Here is a 21,509-nt window from a genome sequence, read left to right as displayed (position 1 = left end):
ACACCACTGCTCTGGAGCCCAGTGGAGGGGGAACGCAAGGATGGCACCTGCTGGGTACCTGAGGCAAAGAGGGAGCTTTGGGGAAGGTGTCTGCACAGATGGGGAGGGGAGGAGTTTGGGATTAAAAAAGCAAACAAACAAAGGCAAGGTAGAGGAAGAGAGTGAAAAAGGCACCCACCAGTCTCATGCCCAGAGTGTTCCAGCAGACTCCTGGTTGCGTGTGAAGAATCAGAAGCTTTACTATAAGCAAATGCACCGCTTTCTCTTAAGGGTCTGGCCGCAGTCAGTTGCCTCTGAGCCGGGCCTTGGGGGCAGGGCAGGTGAGGAAGAACTTGTGAGCAGTTTCTCAGGTCCCTGAAGTTTTGTGGGTCTTAGGACTCAGAGCCACATGTTTTTGTGGGTACATCTTTCAGGTGCTGCTCTTAAATGGTGGAGTGCCCAAGGTGGAGTTCAAACCCTTTGCTCCTCAGGGATAAGCGCTGGGTTTTGAGTTCTCGCTTGATCACGTGGGTCACGTGCAGGGCCAGGAGTGAAATTCATGGAGAGCTGTGTCCCGCCTCTCCTACTCTTTGGATGTGGTTTTCTTCTAGCTCGCCTGATGTGTAGTTGTCCCTTAGCCAGCCTTTATTTTTTTGTTATTGGTTGTTGTTGTTTTTCCCAGAGTAAATTGCTCCATGGGTTCTTCCTACATCACTATCTTGAATATTAAAAGACATTCTATAAGGAGAGAAACAAATGGAGGAGAAAAAATATTTAAAGAAATAGTAGAAACTACCACAGTGTACCAGAATTAGAGCAAAGCCTTAGTCATACCACAACTAGTCACTAAGGATTAAATAGAATAAAAATTCTCACTAGCTTAATTTTCTAGCTTAGAAAAATAAGGATGATGAAAACTCTTGTTGCAGAAAATCCTAAAAGCTTTCAAAAAGAGGAGAGAAGAGCTACAAACGGACAAGAATCAGATTGATCTGTCACTTACTGGCAACTCAAGTATATAAAGAAGAAAAGCCAAATTTCTCAATGTTCTGAGGAAAAAGAACTTTGAATCTGGATAGAGCATATATATCATTAGTGTCATTCAAACTGGAGTGAGAAATAAGGTAGTGACACACAAACAAAAACACAAAACACTCACTGTCCACCAGCAGCAGGGAGATGCCTGAAACAATGACTGACTGACCTCAGACACCCTCGTTAAAAAAATAACATAATAAATGAGTGAATGAATAAATGAATGAATGATTGGATAATGCTGAGAGCTTCAGCCTTACTAAACATTTAGCCGCACACAGTTCTCAGAGGAAGGGGGAGACAAATGGTCCAGTTGTTTGGAATGAAGTCTCTAGAGTGAATGTTTGCTTTTGAGCATGTTGTTCATTACAAACTTTTATTTATTATAAGCTTGTGTTCTCATCTGTGCAATTTACTTCTGTTAACATAAATACATTCAAACCTGTAAAAAAATTTTGTGAGCTTATTTGAGCCAATCTGTGGACAATTGCAGGGAAGCAGAACTTCAACAGATTGAGATAATGCTCTGGAAAATGGCGGGTTATATTTGTATTTATACATTGCAATCAAAGGAATGTATAAATACCTGAAATCCATTGGTGATAGACTGGAGAGGTGGGAGAAAGCAAAGGAGCTGGGGAACCCCAGGGATTGGATAGAAAAGTAAAATAATAGACACATATTTAGGTGGGTGCAGGAACAATTAACATGATAACAATGAAGGAATTGGTGGTATCTGTCCTGGCACCCAGGCACATTAGGTTGTCCCCCAAGGGGTCCTGGAGAAGGGAAGTCACAAGTTACCCAGGCATTTTAAGGATGTTATTATAGGGGCAAAAAGACAGATAGGCTCAGTTGAGGTAAAGGTTAACCTTGTCAGTGAAGATACCAGCCTAGAAGGTGACTTCCTCCATAACTTTTTATTTCAGACGGTCCTTTGTGCTTACTTTAGGTCTTTGAGTGCAAGACTGCTATGCAGGCCTTTCCTGACCTTGTCAGGTTCATTTGTGGCCCCTTTCATTCACAGTTCTGAATGTTTTTGTCTGTGATAGTCTCTGGTCCAATTATTGTTCCCATCTGTTCTCTATCTTGTGAGAATCCCTCTAAATTTCTCTTAGCTGATGTTGCTTTTGGAATTTCCCATTACTTTTTAATATATATATTTATATATATATATATCATTGATTTCAGAAAAGAAGGAAGAGGGAGAGAGATAGAAACATTGATACGAGAGAATCATTGATTGGCTGTATCCTGCATGCCCCCTACTGGGGATCGATCTTACAACCTAGACATGTGCCCTTGGCTGGAATTGAACCTGGGACCCTTCAGTCTGAAGGCTGACGCTCTATCCATTGAGCCAAACCAGCTAGGGCCCATTACTTTTTGATATATATTTACCCTTTTATTTTTTTTTCTTGTATTTTGGCTTGGAAGGGGAATAGACATATATGGTCAGTTCCCCATTTCATGCACTGTTTTAATTGCATATGGCACAATCCTATGGAGAATTTTACTAAAAAACTGATTCAAGGTTTTCCTGTAAAATGGGTACTTGCTCTGAAGAGTGTTATTAAAAGTCTCATTTTTGTCAGGTTTCTGATTCCCAGTCCATCGTGTGAAATTCAGACAGGGCATCCATTCACCCAAGAAACTAGCAAGGTTAGTCAGCAAAAAGTGAAGAACCGAGGCCAACTGAAAGTGAAAAGTGTGAGCCCATTCCTACCAGGGGAGGAGAGATTTGGCATAGGCTGGTGAAGGCTGAGAATGGAAGAGATTTCCCTTATGGAGTTCAAGGACAAGTCAGACTACAATCAAGAACTCTGCTCTAAACAATAATGCAATACCACTCAACACTCACTAGGATGGCTATAATGCATATTTTTAAAAAGTATTAATGAGAAATGTAGAGAAACTGATACCCTCACACATTGCTGGTGGGGATGTAAAATGGTGGAGCCACTCTGGAAAACGTTTTGGCAGTTCCTTAACATGTTAAGCTTGGAGTTACCATATGACCCAGAAGTTCCACTTCTAGGTGTTTACCCAAGAGAAATGGAAACCTGCTCACACAAAAACACGAACACAATGCTCACAGCAGCACTATTCTATTCATAATAGCCAAAAAGTGGAAACCACCCAGACACTCACCAACTGATGAATAGGTAAACATAATGTGGTGTACCCATGACCTAAAATATTATCCGGCAACATGAAGAAATGAAGTACTAGTGCAGGATATAACACATAAACCTTGAAAATGTTAAGGGAAAGAAGCCAGTCACAAAAGACCAGTCACAACATGATGACTGCATTTGTGTGAAACGTCCTTCATAAGCACGCCCACAGAGGCCTATATACACACACAGATTGCAGATGAGTGTCTGCCTGGGGCTAGTGTGGCAGGAAAGGGAGGAGACCAAGGGAAAGTTTCTGCTGCTGGGTGTGGGTTTCTTTCTGAAATGTTAAAATAGTCCTACCATAGGCCCTCTGGAAGGGGATATGGCTGAGCCCTAGGGGCGTGGCTGGACCTTGGGGCGTGATTGGGCCCTGGGGGCGTGGCTAGGCCTTGGGGGAGTGGCTGGGCCTTGAGGAAGTGGCTGGGCCTTGAGGAAGTGGCTGGGGCCTGGGGGCGTGGCTGGGCCTTGAAGTGGCTGGACCCTGGGGGCGTGGCTGGGCCCTGGGGGCGTGACTGGACCTTGGGGGCGTGGCTGGGCCTTGAGGTAGTGGCTGGGCCTTGAGGAAGTGGCTGGGCCCTGGGGGCGTGGCTGGGCCCTGGGGGCGTGACTGGACCCTGGGGGCGTGGCTGGGCCTTGAGGTAGTGGCTGGGCCTTGAGGAAGTGGCTGGGCCCTGGGGGCGTGGCTGGGCCCTGGGGGCGTGACTGGACCCTGGGGGCGTGGCTGAGCCTTGAGGAAGTGGCTGGGCCCTGGGGGCGTGGCTGGGCCCTGGGGGCGTGGCTAGGCCTTGAGGAAGTGGCTGGGCTCTCCAGCGGGGCTGGGGGCAGCAGCAGACAGGATGGTGGCTGTAACTCAGACTGGCCAGGAGGAGTGCGCTGGCCTCTGCAGCGCAGGCCCTTCGCGGGAATGCCGGTGTCCCCAGCAGCAACGGGGCCCAGCCGAGAAAACCGCGGCCCACAGCGAACAGGACCCGCACCAGGAAGAGGAGCACGTGAAGGCGGACGCGGAAGCACTCTTCTGTGCTGTGAGCAGAGGCATCGTGAGTCCCAAGCCAACCCCGCGCTGCTCGTTGCAGGACCTGCCTCCAGAGCTGCTGGTGGAGATCTTTGCCTCGGTCCCCGGCACTGACCTGCCCAGCCTGGCGCAGGCCTGCACCAAGTTCCGTGGCATCCTGAGCCACGACAGCATCTGGAGGCGGCGCTGCCGGGAGGAGTATGGCCTGGGTGAAAACTTGCAGAACCTGAAGGTCGGTGTGTCTTATCGGGAAGTCTATGCAAAGCTGCTCCACCCTTACAGACACATCTTAGGATTGTGGCAGCCAGAAGTCGGGCCCTATGGAGGACTGCTGAATGTAGTGGTGGACGGCTTGTGCATTGTTGGTTGGAGGTACCTGCCTCCCCGTTACCCGCATGTGAATGACCCAATGCAACGCAAGCCCTTATTTAGAATTCACCTGACAGAGAAGAAATCGGCCATGGTGGAGTGCATGTACGGCCACAGAGGGCCCCACAGCGGCCATATCCAGATGCTGAAGGACGAGTTCTCCACCCAGTGCAACCAGAAGGACCTCCACAGCATCTCTGACTGTTTGCAGGAGGAATTCGGAGAGTGGCTGGAGGAAGAATGGGGGCCGCCGCTGGAGGACATTTCCCAGGAGCACTGGGAGCAGTTCATCCTGATGAAGGCCATCTATAGTCAGTATGACAACTGCCTGACCTACCACCGAGTCTACCTCCCGCCCAGCCACCCAGACGACCTCATCAGGCCAGGCCTCTTCAAAGGCACCTACACTGCCAACGGCATAGAGATTGTCATGCTCAGCTTCCATGGGAAGTATGCCAGGGCCACGAAGATCACTGGTGACCCCAACGTCCCTGCCGGGCAGCAGACAATAGAGATCAACCTCATGCACCGCATCCAGCTGCCGGTGGTCCAGAACCTCATCAACTTCAAGGAGCTCTCCCGCATCGTCCTGGAGGTTCATGAGCAGGTGAGCCTGGAGCAGCAGCAAGAAGACAGGCCTGGGGACAGTGAGGGCCATGGCTGGCAGAGTCCTGCCCAGCCCAATGTCGGGCCACCCACTGAGGTCAGGGAGTCCTGGGCTGCAGCTCGGCAGGAACAGCCTGTCCAGTTTGTTCTGCCTCTGGGTGTGAGGTCATGGGACCAGGAGAACCCCCGAACCTGCAGGGTGTGTTTCTATGGCGTGGGCCACTTTGCCCTGTACGGCTTTATCCGCCACGAGCGCATCCCTGGCATCTTCCTCCTGTTCGATGAGGACCACTTCGGGTTCATCTGGCTGGAGCCGGACTGCTTCGTCCTGTACAGCAGAGTCCAGGCCACCTTCCAGAATGCAGAGGCACCATCCCCACAGGCCTTTGAGGAGATGCTCAAGAACATTCAGTCCCTGACCAGTGGCAGGTTGCAGGGGGCAGGGGCTCTGGACCACCACTTTGGAGATTCGACCATCTGACCAGAATACCCTCCTTCTTATAGGTGTCTGGCTCCAGTCACCAAGGCACTTTCTTTGAAGTGTTCAACATATATATGCCTGAATATTTGTCAGTAGCTGATGGGAAAGTTAAGCTGAACATGTCTTTCAAAAATGAAAAGGAAAGGTCTTAAATTAGATTGTACAACTCTGAATATAATAAAAAAAACAAACAAACAAACAAAACAAAACAAAACACTGGCCCCAACTGGTTTGGCTCAGTGGTTAGAGTGTTGGACTGTGGACTGAAGGGTCCCAGGTTCGATTCTGGTCAAGGGCATGTACCTTAGTTGCGGGCACATCCCCAGTAGGGGGTGTGCAGGAGGCAGCTGATCGATGTTTCTACCTCTATCCCTCTCCCTTCCTCTAAAAAAAATCAATAAAATATATTAAAAAAATAATTTAAAAATCACTGAATTGTTTATTTTAAAAGGGTGGGTTTTATAGTATGTGAATTATCTATCTATTTATATGAAAGCCTAAGTGAATGTTATGACCAAACGACTGGTCACTATGATGCACACTGACCGCCAGGGGGCAGATGCTCAATGCCGGAGCTGCCCCCTGGTGCTCAGCCAGAAGCCAGGCAGAAGCCAGGCTCATGGCTGGAGAGTGCAGCTGTGGTGGCGGGAACCTCTCCCACCTTCATGGCAGTGCTATCGAGTGGCGACGGCAGGCAGGGCCTGGGTGAGCATTAGTGGAACTGCCCCTGGCCAGGCTGGGGCTCCTCCCTGGCCATCTGCCACCTCAGCACTGCTACATCCCTCAGGGAGATGTCAGACTGGAAGGGGATTGTGAGAGGGCGCAGGCCAAGCTGGGGGACCCACCCGTGCACAAATCCGTGCACCAGGCCTCTAGTATATATACAAAATCCTAATATGCAAAGAGACTGAGCTGCAGAACAACCAAACAACCGGTCACTTTGACCTGTGCTGACCACCAGGGGGCATGCACAGAACATGGTGGACGTCAGCCCCGGTGGGATGGTGGAGCAGGTGAGCTGGGGAACCAGACCAAGGCAGGGTGCAGGTCGCTGTCATTGTGGCGAGCCTCTGGTGGCTGCTGAAAATTCCTTGCTCCCCCGCACCACAGTCCAATCTGGCACTTGCACCTACTGCCGACATTGACCCCACTTGCATCTGCTGCTGGCACTGGAGCCAATCGCTTGGCGCTGCCAGCAGGTGTAAGCAGCAGCTGCCAGCCTTGATCACCCCTCAGGACTTCTCCACCTCCTTCTTCTCCAGAGGGGTGATCAGGGCCTGCAGCCACCTCTCGCACCCGCTGCTGGCACTGGAGCTGCCACTCACACCCACTGTTAGAACTGGTCACACTCACAACCACAGCTGATGCCAGAGTTGCTGCTTGCACCCATTACCAGTGCCAGTCCTGACCGCTTGGCACCGTCAGGGGTGTGAGTGGTGGCTGCCAGCCCCTAACGCCCCTGAAGGCTTCTCCACCTCCCCCTGCTCCTGAGGAGCGATCGGTGCAGCAACTGCTGCTTGCACCGTTGATGGTGCCAGTCCTACTTGCACCTTCTGCTGGTGCCAGCCCCAATCTCTCCATGCTGTCAGCCAGTGTGAGCAGGGTGGTGCTATCAGCATGTGGAAGTGGTGGTGGCGGGAGCAGGACTGCTGTCAGGGGCCTGGGACCATGGTAGGAGGGGCTCAGCGAGAGGCATGGAGGATGTGCCAAGACCTGCCCTTATGCCCACTGTAGCCTCAAGGCTCACAGTTCCTTTCAAGATGCACAAATTTGTGCTCTGGGCCCAAGGTATATCAATAAAGCTGTTATTTAAAAAAAAAACACACAACTGATTCAAGTTCAGCTGTTAACCCAGCCTTACACAATAACTTCAATTTAAAGTTAAGGAAATTTTGGATATTAACTCCTTATCAGATGTATCATTGGTGAATGTGTTCTCTCATTCAATTGGTTGTCTTTTCATTTTGTTGATGGTTTCCTTTGTGGTGAAAAACTTTAGTTTGATGTAGTCACATTTGTTTATTTTTTTCCTTTGTTTCACTTTCAGAAAACAAAACAAAACAAAACAAAACAAAAAACCCAAAAGACATGTCTGAGATTTTACTACCTATGTTTTCTTCTAGGATTTTATGGTTTCACAACTTACATTTAAGTCTTTTATCTATTTTGAGTTTGTTCTTGTATATGGTGTAAAGTGTCTAGTTTCATTTTTTTTACATGTATCTGTCCATTATTCCCAACACCATTTATTGAATAGGCTGTCTTTCCCCATTGTATGTTCTTGCCTCTTTTGTCAACCATATAGCTGTGATTTTTATCTCTGTGCCCTTTATTCTGTTCCATTGATCTATATGTCTGTTTTTATGCCACTTCCATGCTGTTTTGATTACTATGGTTTTATAGTATAGTTTTATATAAGATAGTGTTATTCCTCCAACTTTGTTCTTCTTTCTCAAGATTGCTGTGGCTATCCAAAATTTACAAAGAACCTATACAACTCAACACCAAAACTACACAAATAATTCAATTATAAAACTAGCAAAGGACCTGAACTGACACTTTTCCAAAGAGGACATACAGAAGGCCAGTAGACATGAAAAAAAGTGCTCAATATCACTATCATCAGAGAGATAGCAAATTAAAACCACAATGAGATATCATCTCACACCTGTTAGAATGGCTATCAAATCAATAAATAACAGGAGTTGGTAATGATGTGGTGTCCCGGCCTGTGGGACAACAACGGGGGCCCCAGGAACCACCTAAGAGAATGAGGCAAACAAGGAACGCGAAAGAATGGGAGCAAGACAAGGTTCTGATCAAGCTCCGATTTTTATTCTCTGAAATGGTTGTATTTATACAGCAGAAACAAAGGGGGATAGGGTTGCCTATGCAGGGGGGTCTTTGGTACCTGGCAACACAGGATTGGCTAACTGCCAGGGGCGGTGTGACATTCCAAGGTGCAACATTCCAAGGCTAGGCTATCTAGGGGGGAGGATCAGGAAGGGGAAGTGGCAGGAAGATGCTAAGCTGCAGGCTATCTTATCTTCTGGCCAAGCCCTCAGGGCACCTCATAACTTCTGCTAGAAGGAACTTAATTCTATTTCCTTAAGACTGAGTTGCTTGCCTCAACTCTGCTGGCTCCCAACAATGTGGAAAAAAGAGAATCCTCCTGCACTTTTGGCAAGAATGCAGATTGGTACAGCCACTGTGGAAAACCATATGAAGGTTGCTCAAAAAATTAAAAATTATATGGCCTATGACCCAGAGACTCCACTTCTAGGTATATATATTCAAAGAAATCCAAAGAAACACCAATTTATATATGCACCCCTATGTTTTTTGTTTGTTTGTTTTTTGCAACAGTATTTTCAATAGCCAACCTATGGAAGCCAAGTGCCCATCAATAGTTTAGTAAATAAAAAAGATGTGGTAAAGATATACAATGGAATATTAATTGGACATAAAGATTGAAATCTTACCATTTGCAATATCATGGATGGACTTAGGTGTCCATTGTGTTCAGTGAAATAAAGTCAGAAAAAGTCAGATATCATATACTTTCATTTATATGTGGAATCTAAAGAACAATGTAAATAAACAGAATTTAAACAGATTCACAAAAAATAGATTGATGTTTGCCAGAGGGGAGGAGAACTGGGGGCCTGGGTGAAAAAGGTGAAGCGATTGAGAAATAAAAGTTGATAGTTATGAAATAATCATAGAATGTATAGTACAGCATAGGGAATATAGGTAACAAGGTAATAACTGTGTATAGTGCTGGATGTGCACCGCGAATATCAGGGGGAATACTTTGTAAAGTATATTATTGTCTAACCACTACACTGTACACCTGAAACTAAAACAAAATAATGTAAACTGTAATTTAAACATGTTTAGAAATTAATTATTAAAATAAATAGAATTGAGAAAGTTGAAGGCCAGGGTAGATAGATGTTTTGCCCTGGTAAATGCAGTAAGTTTAAACAGAATCAATAAGAAACTTTAGTTCTATGAAGTCCTGATGCCAAAATCTTGACACGGGATCATGCTGGACAGTTGGTTAAATCAATACCATATATTTAAATGGTTTACACAAAGTGTTTGCAATAGTAAAAGATGTAATTATAAATAAAGGATCAAATATTAGAAAAGCTAACACAAGTTTTCTACAAGTGTAAAAACCCTCCTATCTACAATTGTTTTCAGAATGCTACTGACTTCTCCCTATATTTTTGTTGCTAAGGCATAGAATTCTATATAAAGAAATAACTAAATTATGAAAAACATGATTTGTCTATTTTGATAAATCTTCTGAATATAAAACTAAAACTACTACAGCCCATTCTATAATCCATTGCTACATCTCATGGTTGATGGTGATTACAATTAGCATTTACCGGTCACTGCAAGTTCAGACCTAGGTATAGTGCAAAGTACTTAATAAGAAGTATTTGCAAACCATTTTAAAGATGATGAGACTGTGAAAATGCACGTAGTTCACCAAGTATGTAAGCTCTGAATTGTGAGACTTGAGGCCACTTGATGTTAAAAATTTGTACACACAACATAGATAGTAATGGGCAATGGCAAATTCAGAGATCTTTGTTGTGGTCCACTATGCTACATTTCATCTATGTCCTGAGTTAAGCATAGTGTACTGGTAAATGTTAAGTAGCAGACACCCCTGGAAAGGCAGAGATTTAAAAAAAAAAAAAAAAAAAAACCACAAAAAAACGCAAAACCTGCTTTCTAGTTTTAGTTGATTCTGTGCTATAAATATCCCATCCAAGGTACCAATTCAGGTCAGTGAAAGAGGTGCTGGGAAGAGATTGCAATTGCATGCCTCTATATAGTATTTCAACGATGCAGATATACAATAATAGACATAAATAACTTCAAGCACATTAGTAATAGTAAAATGTAGCAAAGCTAATTAAGAAATTATCAGTTTTTAGCATTTATTACCTTTTTTATAATATGTTATTTTGCAAGTTTCTTAAATTTATTTATTTTTATTAACTTTACTGGGGTGACATTGCTTAATAAAATTATACAGGTTAAAGTGTACAATTCTATGATACATCGTATCTTACACTGTATGCCCAACAAAGCCAAATCTTCTGTCACCATACTCTTAACCCTGTCTACTCTTCACAACTCCCATTCCCATACTTTTTTTTCTTCTAATAAACACCCTAGTATTGTCTGTGAGGTTTTTTAAATTTTATTCTTAATTTATTGCTTTCACTTTTGTACTCCACAAATGACTGGAATCATATGGTTCTTGACTTTGATTTATTTTGCTTAGCATCATATTTCAAGGTCAACTCATGTTGTTGCAAATGGCAGTATTTTATGTTTTCTTATGTCTGAGAATTATTCCACTATATATATATTTATATATATACACACCAGAGGCCCGGTGTACAAATTCGTGCACTGGTGAGGTCCCTCGGCATGGCCTGCAGAGATCAGGCTGACACTGGCAGTCCAACACTGCCTGTCATCCTGGCCCCGCTGTGCCTGCCATGGGTTCACACCGCCACAGTGTTGCTCCTCAGCCATGAGCCCTGCATCTGGCAGTCAGTCGTCCCGAGGAGGGTGGAAAGAGGCAGGGATGCAATTGGCCCTCCAGGTGGGCAGTGGGACACCCTTGCCTGTCTGGGATCCAGATTCATCCTGCTGACATTTGAGTTGGTTATTGGGAGCCACCTGGTGGCCACTTTCATATCATTTCTTCCTTGCAAAGCCTCCGGGGAGGGGAAGTGGCCCTGGTGCCTCAGGCCAACTTCCAGGAGGCTTGAGGCACTGTTGGGATTGTGCTGGTGGCACTGATCCATTGGTGCCTGGCTTATTCTCTGGATATTGGACCTGCACTACTGAGGGAGTGAAGGCTGCAACTGGGCTGGTGGCCCCCAGGACAAGACAGTCAGCTGAGCAGCACTCCTGCTGTGGGAGCGCACTGACCACCGGGGGCAGCTCCTGCATTAAGCGTCTGGCCCTTGGTGGTCAGTGCGCATCATAGCAACTAGTCAATCAGTCATTTAGTTGTTTTGGCATTTATATATATAGATGGCCAGTGTGTGTCATGGCAACTCCTGCATTGAGCGTCTGTCCCTGGTGGTCAGTGCATGTCATAGCTACTAGTTGTACAGACAGACAGAACACTTAGCTTTATATATATATATCTCACATCTACTTTATCCAATTATCTATAGGAGCACATTTCAGTTGTTTCCACGTCTTCGCCTGTGAACAATGCTGCAATGAGCATAGGGCTGCGTGTATCTTTACAAATAGATGTTTTCCAATTTTTCAGGTAGATATCCAGAAGATAGGTTTCTGGGTGATATGGTAACAGTATTCTTACTTTTTCTGAGGAATCACCACACTGTTCACCATAGTGACTGCACCAGTTTACATTCCCATCAGCAGTACACTCTACACTTATCCTCTCCACCGCTCCAACACTTGTAGTCAAAATGGATCAAAGACCTAAATGTAAGACCTGAAACAATGAATTACACAGAAGAAAACATAAGACTAAACTTATGGCCCTTGGTCTTAGAGAGGACTTTATAAATTTGACAGGAAAGGTAAGGAAAGTAAAAGCAAAAATAAATGAATGGAATATATCAAACTACAAAGCTTCCGCACAGCAAAAGAAACCGCCAACAACAAAAAAGGCAACCAGCCAAATGGAAGAAGATATTTGCAAACAGCAGCTATGATAAGAGATTAATATCTAAAATATATAAAGAACTCATACAACTGAACATCAAAACAAATGAACAATTCAATTCAAAAATGGGCAGAGGACTTGAACAGATACTTCTCCCAAGAAGGCATACAAAAGGCCAACAGATATATGAAAAAATGATCAACTGCCCAAGCTGTTAAGAAAATGCAAATCAAATACAATAAAATACCACCTCATTTCTTGTAGAATGGCCATTATAAACAAGAGAAGCAATTTACTTTTAAATAATGGATGCACTTAACAAGCAGCTTCCAATATTTCTGAGAATTTAATAATTGTCTCTTGTAAGCTGGTATAAGACACTACAGGGATTAATCATGAGGTTTTTTTTTTTACTCAACCTTTATTTTTGGCATGCAAAAATACAGGTAGCTGTAAATTGGCTTTTTTTGTCAACACACTTGCAGATTCTATTGCTTTTTTTGTGGGGGGTGGTCCTGTTTAGTTTGTATTTTTTAATTTGATTGTATTAGTATGATTCATTTCTTTTCTAATTCCTTGAAAGCAAGACCATTGTAGTGCATCACACAGTATAGTGAATTAATGCTACTGAAGAACTATGTATCATTACATATACACATATGCACACACATATGGAAAGGACATACATGTGCATTTTCATATTTAGACATAGAAAACAATAAATTGGGGAAGCCAGTCAGAGAAAGATAAATAATATCACATGATCTCACTCACTTGTGTAATATAATGAATAACATAAACTGATGAACAAAAATAGAACCAGAGACATAGAAGCATCCATCAGACTGGGAAGGCGAGGGGCGGGGGGAGTTTGAGGAGGTAAGAACTCAACCAAAGGACTTGTATGCATGCATATGAGCATAACCAATGGACACAGACAATAGAAACTGAGAGCCTGGGCTCGGGGGTGGGGGTGACTGGGGGGTGGGGGTGGCAAGGGGGAGGTCAAAGGGGGAAAAAGGAGACTCATGTAATACTTTAAACAATAAAAAATTTAAATTAAAATAAATAAATAAAAAATAATTATTCCATGAAGAGTATTATTAGAATGTACTAGAAGGTTTTGTATTTAAGATACTGTACACATTAATATCAATTAAAGGGTGAAATCTGATTCACTCAAAGTTAAATGTGACCTCTAATCCACTGGAAGTTTAGCAGTGACAGTAAACAAAAGATGGCCTCTGGTTGAAGCTTCTGCTAAGAATACTTCTCTTTCTGACACAGAATTAAAGACAAGGTCATTGATTCTGTTTCATAAACATCCTTCCCTATTATGGATGGCTTCTTCATTTTTGCCTTGAGTTGTTTTCATTCATGCTAGCACTTATCACTCACCCGTCTGTACTTTCTGTAGAATATCTTATTTTACTATTGAATAGTTCAAGATAAATGACTGCTTTCCTGGAAAATAAATAAGACTCTTGAATGTTTCTTATATTGAAAAAATATTACAGGGTTCAAAACTACTAGAGGTAACTAACAATGCACTATTGGAAAAGAACATTAACTATAGCTCCAATTTTCTATTAATACTATTAAATACTTCCATAAATATTATATGTTTCAAGGCTATCATGCAAGACCGATAAAGTGCCTAATGCAATTGCCATACTATTTTCTCAATAGTTGGAAAGTTTAAAACGATAATTTTAATTTACTATGTAATCTACAAGTCTGTTTCTACAAGGAAAGAACTTGTAAGGAGTTCTTTGGTTTAAGTCAGATGAATGCATGCTTCCAAAATATTACATTCTCCATCACCAGAGAGGTATTCAAGTATAACTTGGATGACTACACATTAATTCTATAGTTGAGGGGATTTAGGCATCAGATAAGTAGGAAACAAGGGATAAAGAAGGAGTCTCTTATTTGTTTGAGAACTGGAACTGCCTCCCCTTCTACCAATTTCATACCATGAAACAGTTTAATCACTCAATACCTGTCTCTTATAGCAAAGAACTTTATATAGTAGAAGACTCAGAGGACTAGCAATTGGAATACCGAGTTGTCCCAACTCCTATTAGAAACTCCGTGATGCTGACATGATATTAGGCTCTATACCAAGCGAGGACTAATCTTGTGATCTCTAAGTTTGCTAGGAGATCTAAAAATACATGATTATAACATCGACTCTCAATCTCAATGACCTCCAAGATATGACAGGTTATACTTTTTCAACTCTACTCTCACCTTTTACTACAAAACACACATACAGAAAAGTGTTCCCTGTGTGAACCTCATTTGCTGAATTTTGGGATAGAAGGTAAAAATCTGTGTTTACTGATTTCATGTACTAGCCAATTTGAGTACTAGCATCACCCTCTTGGAAAAGGTTGCCAAGAAGAGCTTAAACCCAGTATGTCCTGCTAATTTGTTTTCCAAAGTATTAGAAATGTAGTTGCAAGGATAATGCTTTGTGGATTGTGCTATCCATCTTTTCTATTTTGCTGATGTCACACTGAGGTGTCAATTAAAGATGATATGTGCAAATCATTTAAAGCCCTGAAGAGAAAAAGGAAAAGGTTACAAAATATAAGGTCATGCCCAGGCAATTAAGGAAGCAATAAATGGAAATTAGAAATGGCAGGCAAACCAAGCCTATAAGAAATAGTATGAGCTTTAAATCTCAGAAATTCTTTATTTAGGTGGGCTGCCTGTGTACTGGCCTTCATTCAGAACAAGTCATAAATTAAGCAACGTCTTTTAGAAGCATCAGATTATTTGTGTGAGTTTCATGCTCTATCACTTTGGTGTTGATAACATTTATTAGCCTAGAAGTATCATTTCAAAAAATATTTTCTTACTAAAAAAGTAAGACACTGCTATTTATAGACTTTTTTTTCAAGAATACAAGATACAAGGTAACTGTAAATGAATACTTTTTAAATAGACAATTATGTACTTATATATCACACTGCAAATTTTGAACTATATATTATTAACTAGAGGCCCGGGGCATGGATTCATGCACATTGAAAGGAAATTAATTAGAAGAAATATTTTAGAGGCTGGGGAGGGACTGCGGGAGGTTGGCTCCAGAGCATGTCCTGCCTATCTTGCCCATTCCCCATCTGCTGGACAAAAGCAGCAGTTAACCTACCGGTCAGAGCATCTGCCCTCTGGTGGTCAGTGCACATCATAGCGACTGGTCAAAAGGTAGAATGAATGGCTGGACACTTAGCATACTAGGCTTTTATTATATAGAATACTAATACTCAGCACAAGTATATACTTAAAGGAATAATATCAATATAAATTCATTTTACTTCAAAGAGTACTCTTGTCTAGCTTTCAAAAAACTCAAATATTTTAATGTTTACTTATTAAATTCTCTCTCTCCTTATATCTACATATGAAAAAGAGACATGGGTGAGAAGTGTCAGGTGAGCTATTTTCAGAAGGGAGAGAAAAAATCAGAATGTAGATGATCATTCAAACACTGCTGAGTTTTACATTATCAGGAGCTTAATGTAGTTTTTATCAAAGTAGAACCAGGTGATCCTGACAATGTCATGATTTCATGTTAATGACTTTCTTGCTAGACCTCTCATTTTCTGCACAAAACACAATGTGACAGCTGGAGGGGCTGGGAGCATTAGAGCAGCATAGAAATTGGTATTGCCTGTTAACAGTGGCGGGTAGTGGTGGTGACCTGTAAATCTTGAAAAGGGAAGCAATTTGTCCTCATTGCAGTTTGTCAAGCAAAGTCGGACCTCCAGCAGGTATCATCTAAGGGGAATAAAGTGGGACATAATTTAATAGCGGGTATGTTTAAAGCTCTGTGCTTTTGGGGGAGTTTTTAGTGTGCTAGAACTTTTTTCTTCTGCCTGGAGCATGCTATCATTCCTCACAGGCCATCATTTTGATCCCAACTTCTGTGTCACTTTTGATAATTCCTCTGACACCCTAGCCTCGGCTGACTGCTCTTCCTCCTAAAGGCTCTTCCCACCCACATTGCTTATAACACTCCATTTTATTACATGTCTATTTTGTTCATTTTCTAAATGATAGCATGGCCTCAGTCTATGTATCTCCTGTGCTTGGTAAAATTCCTGGTGTATGGTAGTCATGGTGCACATATTTGTCACTACCTCTTCCCGCAGCCCCAAATAGATAGCTGAGAATTCTTGTTTGTTAGGACATGGAGGGTGTTATCAGTTGCTGCTCTCCTACAAATAGTGAGGGCTGCTATCTTGGAAAAAAAAAAAAGAGGATTAGTGCTGAAACCAATTTGGCTCAGTGGATAGAGCGTTGGCCTGCGGACTGAAAGGTCCCAGGTTCGATTCCGGTCAAGGGCATGTACCTTGGTTGCGGGCACATCCCCAGTAGGGGGTGTGCAGGAGGCAGCTGATCAATGTTTCTCTCTCATCGATGTTTCTAACTCTATTCCTCTCTCTTCCTCTTTGTAAAAAAATCAATAAAATATATTCAAAAAAAAAAAAAAAAAAAAGAAAGAAAGAAAGAAAGAAAGAAAGAGGGTTACTATTAATGTAACCTGATTTTAAATTTCAGGTCTGGAACTAGGCAAACACAGGCGATGACAATAATAATGTATAGTTATATGCATATTACAATTAAAAAAAACATGTATAAACACCGAGACACTCAAATATGCACATATAGTGATCAGGGATCATTTAAGAGAGGAAGGTAAGAGGCAGTGGGCAAGCCTCCTGCCTGCAGCCAACAGCTGAGTGTACCTGGGTCAGGGAACTTCCTTCCATGACAGTGTAAATGTTTCTTATAATTCAGGTTTAGAAAGACGCAAAGGGAGTAGGTGAGATGTATTACATTTACAATGTGAGATAAAAGATGCACAATATAATAAACTTTTAAATTAAGTATAAAAAATGATTACAGCACCAACATTGAATTATCTGATTTGATTGTGGTGTTAACTTCATTTCTTTCTTCCTATAATCTTGGGGGAAATTTGGTTACAAAGAAGATCACTGAGAATCAGTGGAGAAGGCAATGATTAATCCTAAATAATAAAAACACAGAATTTGTGAAACACAAGAAGAAAGTTCTACATATACAATTTTTGTATTGCCTTCAGGGTAGATTGCTGTGGTTGGCTTTTGGTTAGGTTCTGGATTAGTGAATTCCTGACTTTATTACTGACATTCGATTTTATAAACCATCTTGAACCTGAGAGGTCAGGAATTGACTTCCATCATATGTTAGAAATGAAAAAATGCTGAGCAATTGTTGTTGGCCTCTAATGTAAAATCCACACGAAATGATTTCCCAAATAACTTAAAATGTTCTCAAAAAGAAACTCTTTAAATTTTTTTTCTCAGAAAATTTCTGCCCACCCGAATAACTAGGTATGGCCATTCAATATCAATTGAGAGAGGTTAGACTGGGCCTTGGCAAAAAGTCTCTAAATTTACTTTAAGAAATTTGAGACTTCCATTGGCTATTATACACTATAAAGAAGTATGATTTTTATTTTGTTTTGCTTTTAACCCCACTGAGTGTATGAAGGTAGCTCAGATGATTCAGGGTGATTCAGTCACTTCCAGTCTTGAATGTCTTCCCTGGGATTAAGGAACTCGGAAGGGCCTGATTTAAACTTCAGGTGCATGAAAAGGCAGCAGTGTGTCATGGGAATCGGGAAATGCAGGATCTGTCTGGTTCTGCCACTTCCTATTTGGGTGACTTTGGACAAGTCAACCTTTCTGAGGTTCATTTTCTCCCTTTGCATAATGGGTTTCAAAACAGCTGCTCTTATGCACAGATGAAATGTTGGAGTACTAAAGTTCTTCGGATGTTGCAGCCAGGATACACATTGAAGGCCGATTATTGTCATTATGACAATGAAAATTAGAAAACTGGCATAGAAACAGAAGAGAAAAAATATCAAGGAGGGGGGACACAATGAGCGTGAGGAACATGGTAAACATACGACATGAGAAAGGACCGAATGGAAATGGCAAAGTCTTCACCATGAGGGCGGCTCACACCTTGGCCTACTTCAGATCCGCAGTCGCTTGGAGAGTGACCAATGGCATTCGCCATATTGAAATGCGAGAACAGAGTGTGGAGGCTTGCCAGGCTCCTAGAGTCACTCTCTGAAGCTCTGAGTCACGGCAGGCCCAGCAACATGGCTTAAGAACAGGAAAAAGACAAAACAAAACACAAACAGATGTGCTTCTGTCCAATCTACCAAAATTCCCTCTCTTGGCACAATTGAAGGTGTAAGGTTTTTGAGTCAGATCTGGTTGAATAATCCTGAACACGTTATATAATCTTATTGAGTATCAATGTACTCAATTTTAAAGTGAAGCTAACATCCATATTTTACAGAGCGGAGTGGGGGATGAAATAGCACATGTAGCTCTCAGCACAGTATTAGCATAGCAAATACTCTCAGTTTTGTGTTTGTTCCCTGTCACTAAGGCCCACCGATATTCTCGTGACCTCTCCTGCTTGTGCTCTTATCACTTCACCCTTCTGGCATTGCTCCCTCATTGTTGGCTGCTGACTCTTACTCCTGTTGCTCTCTTTCTGGAGAGTCTTTCATTAATAGATCTTCCAAATAGCTCAACTCTGCTAAAACTTAAATTCCCTTATTACTAGTCAATAGGAGGCCGTAGAGAGCCAATGAAACTTCCAATCTTAAATTTGCAAAATACAATTTCCTCCGAAATTTTGAAACTCCAATTTAAAGACTCATAAAGAAACTCTCTGTGTCCCCATACCTTCCCCGACACATTTTCCACGCTTTGCTTTGCTCTGAAATAGTTGCCTAAAAGTAAACTCTGTGCCTCTCCGCCCAAAGCTCTTCCAAAGCACAAACTGCTATTTTAGTGGAAGCATTTTTCCAGTCAAGAATGTCTAGCTTATTCCCCAGTAAAATGTTTCACTCTCTCACAGACGAGTATTGCAAAGTGAAAAATCAATTGTGTTAACATTGATCTTTAGTCTTCAACTATTAAGATCTTTAATCTTTTAGTCCTGTATGCTGAAGCCAGAATTATTGACTAACAATAACCTGTAAACATATACATAATGCTGGGGGACTATGATAGACAAAGAAATGATGATTTATACCTATTAGAGAGAAATTTCAGGACGGAGGGATCAATTTTTTAATATAGCACTCTGGAAGTTGTGATTTACAATGAGATGATGGACCATTAATTTATCCTAAGTGACTTTCATCACCAGAGAATGCCAGCACTATGGTTGCAGAGGAAAGAAAGCCATCTACCTGCGTCTCACAGGCCCCACACCCATTAATGGTTAAACTTTATTTATTTATTTTTTTTTACGATGCTTTACAGAACCAGTTTCATGTACTTTCTTCATTCCCTTGATCATCAACATATTTGTTCATGTAATAATTATTTATTGCCCTGGCCAGTTTATCTCAGTGGTTAGAGTATCAGCCTGTGGACTGAAGGGTCACAGGTTCAATTCCCTCTTGGTTGCAGGCTGGATCCCCAGCTCTGGTCAGGGTGCATGCAGGAAGCAACCAATTGATATGTCTCACATTGATGTCTCTTTCTCCCCTGTCACCCCTCCTCCCTCCTCTCCACACACTCTCTCTAAAAAAAAAAAAAAAAAAAAAAATCCTCGGGTGAGGAAAAAAAAAAAAAAAAGCATTTTGTTTGAGGTGTCTGTGTGCAAATTCTCTAAGAGATAGCACTGTCCCTATACATAGGAAGAAAGGACCCTTTCCTAGAATGTAAAGGGGTAAGGAGTCTGTGCCTCCCCGTTCTAGACCATAATCCGGGTATAATAAGCCTGAATTTCTGTCCAAACAATCCTTTCAAACCCACATAATCACACAGTCCTCCTCAGGGCCTGCAAGGGCAACAATGTGTCTCTCTTTAGGCCTGAAGGGTGGCCAAGCCAGAGCTGTTGGGAAGGGTAGTTAAAGTGAAAAAGCCTGGATGTGAATTTTGGAGTCTCCACAGTCCTCACACATACAGGCGAGGCAATGAGAGGCAAAGACTTGAAGTGGAAAGGGAAGGGAAAGAGACTGCAATAAAAAGCCCCCATTCGTATACCTTTCCCACATCCTGTCAACAGTAGGAATAGGCCCGGTAAGAGTCGCTTCTGCTACGAAGGTGGATAAAATAATTTTCTGTGTTAACTTATTATAAGAGAAATTTTATATCTCGATGTTGTTGGAAGAATGTGATAAAAGTGAGCCAAAAATGGCCTCTATATTGGTCCTATCTTATTTATTGCTTCTAAGCGGCAGAGACCTGTTAGCTCAAAAGCCTGCTGGAGCCAAACGCAAATTTTTACACATCCAACTATTTTAAATATAGCCTCTAAAAAAAACAGATGTTTAGCCACCTGCCTATTTTGCATACCCCTGGAAACGGAACCCAACAGATGACAGCCACAGATAAAACACTCACCCATTAAAAAAAATAAAAGAAAAAAAGGGAAAAAGAAACCCAACTGCTATTGAGAGCTCTCTTGATCCAGAGGTTCTCCACTAGGCAGCTGAGTGACATCACCTAGACTAGGGGTGTCGAACTCAATCAGAGAAGGGGCCAAAATCTAAAATCCAGCCTAAATCGCGGGCCGAATGGTTTACTGAACAGTCATAAACTGACAATGTCATAAACTGACAGCGGAGTGCAGTGATGACAGCGCGGTGCGGGTCACATTGCAAGGCCTGGCGGGCTGGATTTGGCCCGCGGGCCTTGTGTTTGACACATGTGACCTAGACAGATGGTTCTCCTCTCCCGTCTCCCTCTCTCACAGCACAGCTTTCCCTCTCCTCCCCTCTGGATGGTGGCCCCAATGCTGTGTCCTCCAGGCCAGTGGTTCCCAACCTTTTTGGGGCCATGCCCCACCTAACCATCTCTAAAATCCTGATGCCCTCCATGCCCCCCGTGACATATAATTCTTAGCAGAGGCCCAAATGCATGAAATTCGTGCAAGAGGAGGCCTTCCTTCCCTCTGCTGCCGGTACTGGCTTCCCTCTGGCACCTGGGACCCGGGCTTCTCTCACAACCCTGGCTTTGTCCAGACGGTCATCCAGAAGGATGTCCGGAAGGACCCCTTGTCTAATTAGCATAATATGCTTTTATTATTATAGATTATTCAAAAATTGAATTCCTTTTCTCC

General features: G+C 42.6%; 1 protein-coding gene and 1 long non-coding RNA gene across 2 annotated transcripts in view; both read left to right on the top strand.

The window, feature by feature from the left end:
* The window catches only part of LOC311630502, a 760,408-nt gene that overhangs the window by 664,591 nt on the left and 74,308 nt on the right, over nucleotides 1-21,509 (top strand). The gene's annotated exons all lie outside the window — the stretch shown is intronic.
* Nucleotides 4,012-16,812, top strand: LOC311629755 (F-box only protein 31-like). The gene is made up of 2 exons (XM_084898138.1): nucleotides 4,012-5,987; nucleotides 16,737-16,812. Exon 1 carries the CDS (start codon nucleotides 4,031-4,033, stop codon nucleotides 5,660-5,662), a length of 1,632 nt encoding a protein of 543 aa, XP_084754264.1. The 5' UTR covers nucleotides 4,012-4,030; the 3' UTR covers nucleotides 5,663-5,987; nucleotides 16,737-16,812.

The sequence above is a fragment of the Pipistrellus hanaki genome (genome assembly GCF_964339955.1).
Source record: "Pipistrellus hanaki genome assembly, chromosome: 11".
NCBI lineage: Eukaryota > Metazoa > Chordata > Mammalia > Chiroptera > Vespertilionidae > Pipistrellus > Pipistrellus hanaki.
The sequence above is the reverse complement of the archived record's forward strand: the minus strand, read 5'-3'. Positions and strand labels throughout refer to the sequence as shown.

Bases quoted from the DNA above. Each gene is read 5' to 3' on its own strand.
- LOC311629755 (XM_084898138.1), top strand. From the start codon at position 4,031: ATGGTGGCTGTAACTCAGACTGGCCAGGAGGAGTGCGCTGGCCTCTGC.